Source organism: Aplysia californica, unplaced genomic scaffold (genome assembly GCF_000002075.1).
Source record: "Aplysia californica isolate F4 #8 unplaced genomic scaffold, AplCal3.0 scaffold00035, whole genome shotgun sequence".
Lineage (NCBI taxonomy): Eukaryota > Metazoa > Mollusca > Gastropoda > Aplysiida > Aplysiidae > Aplysia > Aplysia californica.
In genome coordinates, this window is record NW_004797305.1 from 595,320 (window position 1) to 601,646 (window position 6,327).

Here is a 6,327-nt window from a genome sequence, read left to right on the forward strand (position 1 = left end):
GTAGGGGCACACTAAGCTTCAGGTGTCGAATGACGTCAAGGCAAATAAATTATAGAGATCCTAACTAAAGTGCGTGAAGCTGCTTTGCTGTTGTTTTCTTTGATGTTTAATTCCCAACTAGTAAGCCTAAGCACTTCATTGCAAGCCAGTGCACTTGGTCTACGACAGGTGTACACGATCTCCTTTTCTGTGTGCGTTACTCTCTAGATTAGTAACATCTAAAATCTTCGGCACTTATTACTAAATCGTGTTGCAAGTGCCATAAAACTCTTACGAAAACAAAGCAAAGGCCAGAGGCCAACTGGACTGAGCTGGAATGTTCCAGATGGGACGAAAACACTACTTTAGGCGAATTTCGAAACAACGTTTTGTTTTCATACTTAGACGCTTTTCCCAAAAGGCATCGTTCCATAGTTGTTTTTTTATATAATGCATGAGTAGTTTGCAAATTAACTTTTGAAGTCGTGTCTTTGAACAATAGGCCTACAGTTTTGAGCTCTTTGGGTCTGTTTGTGTCCGATCGTTTATAGTTTGTTTGGTATACAGTTTGTATTTGAGGTGGAGCTAGGTGGAATTTTACCGAAGTCAAAGCGTTAAGAATAAATTCAAGCCAGGGCTGCAAGAGACAGAATCGTTAAAAATCGAAACACAGCCCAAACACCGGCGTCTGTGGTGTAGTGGTTAGGCGCTTCGCTGTCGCACGCAGTAGAACTGAGTTCGATTCTCGAGTGAAAAGAACATTTTATCGAATAGCGTGGTCTTTCTGCTGGGATGTATCCTTCTCAGTGGGGGTTGGCCCTGGCAGGCAGGGTCGAAAGCCCTCCTTGTAGATTATCTAAACTGAGTCGATGAGGGTGTAAAATATCCTTATTTTAAAAAAGGTACTTTGATTTGGTTATTTCTTAACAAAGATTCGGTAGCGTTACTTATATACCATGCTTTGTCGAAAAATATCAACAGATTTACCTTGTTCAAGCAATGGTATATCTTTCAAGCAAAATAAAACAGACATTTTTTTCGGCTTAGCTCAGAGAGCGCGGCATGGATATAGGTAGGGCTGTGCAGATCTTCTGTAAAATTTAAGAGCTGCCATGAAATGTCTGATGTATAATTGAAAAAAAATTCACCCTGCTCTGTTGACCTAAAGAATAAATAAATAATTGGGTTTTTTTTCTTTTTATAGTACCTACATCACCACAACCCTCATCACCACCACCTTCAACACCACTACCAACTTCGCAAAGACCGCCACCACCATTATCATCACTACCACCATCGACGAGCAGAACTACTTCTAAGCTTGGTCAGTCTGAATTTGAACTTACCAGCACTCCAATAAAATTGTGAATTACGTTCTTTGAATGTGTGTGTGTGTGTGTGTGTGCGCGTTCGTGAGCATCAGTGTCTGTATCTTTGTGAGCGCGTGTATGTATATATGTGTAAGTGTGTGTATATGGGTGTGTGTGTGTGTGTGTGTATGTGTGTGTGTGTGTGTGTGTCTGTGTGTGTATGTGTGTGTGTGTGCACGTGCGCGCGTGAGTGTGTGAGTATGTATGTATGTGTGTTTATGCGTTTATATGTGTTTTGAGTTTTAATTTTCATTGCCACCAATAGGGCGTTTCTCAACAAAACGCTAAAGATACTGAAAGCCGAATGTTTTCTCTTTGAACAGACAGCACGGCTTTACCCCCAACGAAGAGCATGAAGACTCTTAAACCTGTCATCAAAATGAACTTGACCACTGTAACCCCTGAGGTAGTGGAGCCTGTAACAATTTCTACGCCATTGTTCACAAAGTGTAAAGTCAGCTGTGACAACGGCCTGTCCTTTGTGACCGCAATGAGTAAACTGACCAAGACCACAGACGATGAGGAGATGAGCCAGGTAAAGATATTATGGGTGGCCTTTGGTTTGGGGCATGATGATGTAGGTATTTGTACGCCACAATCCAAACTATTTATATCATTTAGAAGGCAGACTTTCAACTCTGCCTGTGAGGACCAAAGTGGTGGGAGAGGGATACAACATCCCACCAGAAAGACCAAAATACTCCAATTAATGTTCTCCCATGTTGGAAGTCGACCTCGAGTCACCTGCTGCGACAGCAAAGCGCCTAACCGTTATAACCACAGACACCAGTGTTTGGGATATGTTTCAGTTTCGTGCGGTTCTGTTTCTTGTTGGAGAGTCTCTTGAATGTATTCCTAACTCTTCGACTTTGTCCAAATTCCAGCTAGCCCCTTTTCAAATACGTGCATGTCTCCTGAGTTCAATGCGTGAGGAGAAGGGGGGAAGGAGCTTCATTGTATCATGAAGGGCGTTAAACTCGTACATATAAACAAATAACTTAACAAGTACATATTTAACAACACAGCGTCTGTATTCCTTGCGAAGAACAGTTTTGATAGGTTGGCGGATACTCTTTTGTGTGTTTGCAACGTCTTTCCTATTTAAAATATGTTCATCCTTATTTCTCCTCCTTTTTTTTCCTTTGCATATTCTCTATAGTAGTTGTAACACCTTAAATCTCAGGCACTTAAAAGACTTAATTGAGTTGTAAATACCGTAAAGCTCTGACTAAAACAAACAAACAAACCCGCCACCTGTGTTTCAGATCATAGATGCAATCTACGCCGAGCTGCTCGTACCGCCCAAGACAGTGTCCATGTACCGACGAAGTCTCACATCAATGGATGACACCAGGGTCTCTGCCTTTGTTCTCGGCTGCTCCGCTATTATAGTCATCTTCTTCGTCTTGGCTTTCGCCGTTTTCTTGGACATAACTTCTGTTCAACGCTACGTAAAAGAACTAAAGGCTCACTTCGGAAACAAGTCTAAGTATTAAGGCCTAATGAGTCAAAACAGGCCATGCACTGATTGACTATGCCTTTGTTTTTCCCAGAGGCAACGTTTGGACCGATGAATAGATTAACGTAAATCAAAAGACTTTGGAGAGTATATCAGTGTATCGATCTGTTGATAGCACTATTGCGCGTTGTTAATTATATAATTACATTTTAACATCGTCGACCTGATTGCAATGATGCTTATATTAAAAACTTGTAGAGTTATTGCACTAAAACGGTTAAAACTCCGCCTATAAATATGTATCTTACTGTGAATTTGAAATATTTAACGTCTCTGTGTCTTTTATGGCTGCTATAGCCCTGCCGATGTAGAACCCTAAAGGTTTGGTACGGTCTGTAATCTCGTTACGCCTTTCACTGCTATGCTCTTTTTGTGATTTTTCTTTGTATTTTTTCTTTTGTAACTTTACTGCTACTTCTTCTCGTGTAATGGCTCACCACATTATTACCATAAAAGTTGATCTTAAACTAACGTCTGCTTTGTTATTAATGTTTTACTTTCCTGTGTGTGTTGGTGTTTCTTTGTTTTCGATTGTTGTTCCTGTTGCTGATGTTGATGTAGCCAATGCTACCACCATCAATGCCGATATTGTTTTATGATTTCGTTCCTTTGTTTTATTATTGTTTTGTTAAACCAGCTTTAAGTCAATATTGATTTAAACGAAAATGGTCATTTAAAAAAATATCTAGTGCGAGGTTTGCTGCCGAGTGGGATATAGATTTAGCATCTCGGCAGAAAAAAACAGAACTATTTGATAATATGTGTTTTTGTACATGAGGATCTAATCCACGGCTTGCAACGAAATAGAGCCTATTCCTCACACCACAACCACCACAACCTGTGCTTGAACGTGTATCGTTAACCTAACTGTACAACCAGAGGTCCAAGAAGGTGGCAGCTCGAGGTCAGACCTATGCCAATTGAGGCCCGCTTGACGATATATTACAGCACCTATTTGACATTAAAGTTTGGTGTTAGTAAGACCACAGCATGGTCATTTGCTCAGAGAACCGTCCCATACCTTCTCTGAACTTTCTAGGGTGTTCAAGAGGATCATCAATTTCAGTAGCACATAAGTGTGTGAAAGTGAAAGGCTCTTCTTTACCATGAATTTAAAAAGTCAAAATACAGATCCGAACTTACTGATGATTATCTCCAAGCCATACTGAGGGTCTCACTTACTTCCTCCCGCAAGTCAAATGTGACTGAGCTATGCAAGGTGAAGAGTTGCTAGGTCTCTGGAAGTAAAACATAGGTAAAAGAAGCCTACAGTCTGAAGAACTATTGATGTTCTGAACTGCGATCAATTAAAAACTTAAAAGATTAGATCAGTTGTACTTTTTAAATATCTGAAACCCTCATTTTGTTGAATACTCCATGCGGCCTGAGTTCATCCAGACTCTACCTTTTGTGGCCCCTGGGTAATTTGAGTTTGAGACCCCTGGTGTAAGGACTACGTTAAGACCAGTCTTGAAAAGAACCAAGATGTTAACAAATAAAGAAGGCCACTTGGAAAATGTACTTCGACACTGTAAATAGGATGAGAGACTTTTGATAATTTAAAATGGAAATAAATTAATTGATATTGAATTATAGTTTTATTGTTGTAAAAAAAAAGTACAGTATCCCTTCAATTACCGTGGAACAGCCCATCTTTGTTGGGGAATACAATATCACATTTTCCCACTCAGAGCTAAGTATGAAGCTTTGATATATCAGAACAAAAAGAAGTCTCTTGCCTGCAATGCGCTATTTTCATAACTATAATCTCGTTCCCTCGTACATTTTTCTCAAGTATTATAGAGATACACGCGATTGCACTTCCACTTCCGGCTACGTGAAACATCTCCTTCACAACCACAACTTCCGTACTTTCCGATTTTCTGCTCCTGCCATGGCGTCTGGCAGTACCAGACGACAAACGACCTTAGCGGGTTCGGCTCTCGGGGAACTTCCTCAAAAACGGAGACGTCTTTCCTTTTTTGGTCGTCAAACTTCCCATGTCTGCCCAAATTTATGCAAAACAATGGAGTGGTCAACTGAGGAACTCACCGGGGCTATTACAAAGAGCAGGGCAGTGAGAATCATGAGGCAGAGCTCCAATGAAATCATTTCGAGAGTGAATCTGGTCGGACAGGACATCCAGCCGACTCTGACGCTGCAATGTCCATCGCAGCAAAAGGAGTCTACAATAAGAGCTGATAAGGCAAACCCAGCATCTTCGTTCAGAGTACTTGAGCCACCTTCACGTTTTGGTGAGTTCTTTATTTTCGTAAGTAAGCTTACTGTTTTAATCAAGAAGTTTTAACGCTGACTAACTGATGTTCCAAAATCCTTGACATTTTAAAGAGAAAATTGTCCACTATGGTTTATTCCATATAAGAAAGTGTATAAGTTGGTCATTTCTTACAGAATATGCCTATTGTATACAAATTCTCCTCGCTTGTGCTGTTTGTCACTGGTGGGGGTAAAGACGCACTCTAGTTCTTAAGTAAGTAAGAACCGTCACCGATATACTTTTCACAGCTTTCAGATTAAATATTGAGTTGTGTAGTGTTAATGACTGCAGATGTATTTTCCTCCTGCCACACAGAAAATGACATGAACTATGATGACCTTTCCATTTACAGCACTGTTTAATAGCAACTTGAATGCATCTAGAGAAGCGGGGAAATCGAAAGGAGTTCAGCATAGAAGACCTCGAAAACGGAAGCCACCAGTCCGTGGACAGCTTGTCGCCAGATCGATACGAAGTAAGGCTGGAAACCCATTATACAAGTACACGAAACGACACTTAGACGCAACAAAACTAGGCAACCACTGACGCTGGGGAAAGTGTCATTTAGATGTTGCTCTGTGTTAATTGATTCGAAAATAAAGGTCGCCATTGTCGCAAATGACGTCTCTCCAGTATCGCTTCGCTATTCTCGCCGTGTAGTGTGTACGGCATAGCTTTCCAGCTAAAGCTTTAGATTGATCAATTTTATAATGCTGTTATGTGCAGTTTTATAAATTCCATGTTTCCATTAACATGATCTTTGGCTTTAAATCAGTACTAACAATTCTGAAGTTTTAGGCATACTGGAAACTGTGTTTACATGACAACACATTATTCTTAACGCATTGATATGGTCATTTCGGAATTAAAATAGCTCGCCCATTATCTATATGCAAATTTACTTCACTCAGATTGTCTGTTTAGGGTTTCACAGTAACTTCAGAAAAAGAGATGATGGTAATGTGCAGTGCATTGTACAAATTAACTAATTAGTTTTTATTTATGACACATCAGAGACATAAATGTATTTTGGGCATTTATCAGTCTGAAGTTGAATAAAACGTTAGGTGGCATTGCCAGTTCTTGAGAGCAAATCTTTTAAGCTTTGTGTGTGTGTGTATCTGTGTGTATGTGTGTGTGTGTGTGTGTGTGTGTGTGTGTGTGTGTGTGTGTGTGTGTGT

General features: G+C 40.2%; 1 protein-coding gene across 1 annotated transcript in view; it reads left to right on the plus strand.

The window, feature by feature from the left end:
• The first annotated feature begins 4,700 nt into the window (after positions 1 to 4,700).
• Positions 4,701 to 6,327, plus strand: part of LOC101845602 — a 6,657-nt gene continuing 5,030 nt past the window's right edge. Inside the window, exons 1-2 of the mRNA XM_005091722.2 lie at positions 4,701 to 5,123; positions 5,499 to 5,621. Coding sequence (XP_005091779.1) covers positions 4,763 to 5,123; positions 5,499 to 5,621 — 484 coding nt within the window. The 5' untranslated portion in view covers positions 4,701 to 4,762. The remainder of the gene's footprint in view (positions 5,124 to 5,498; positions 5,622 to 6,327) is intronic.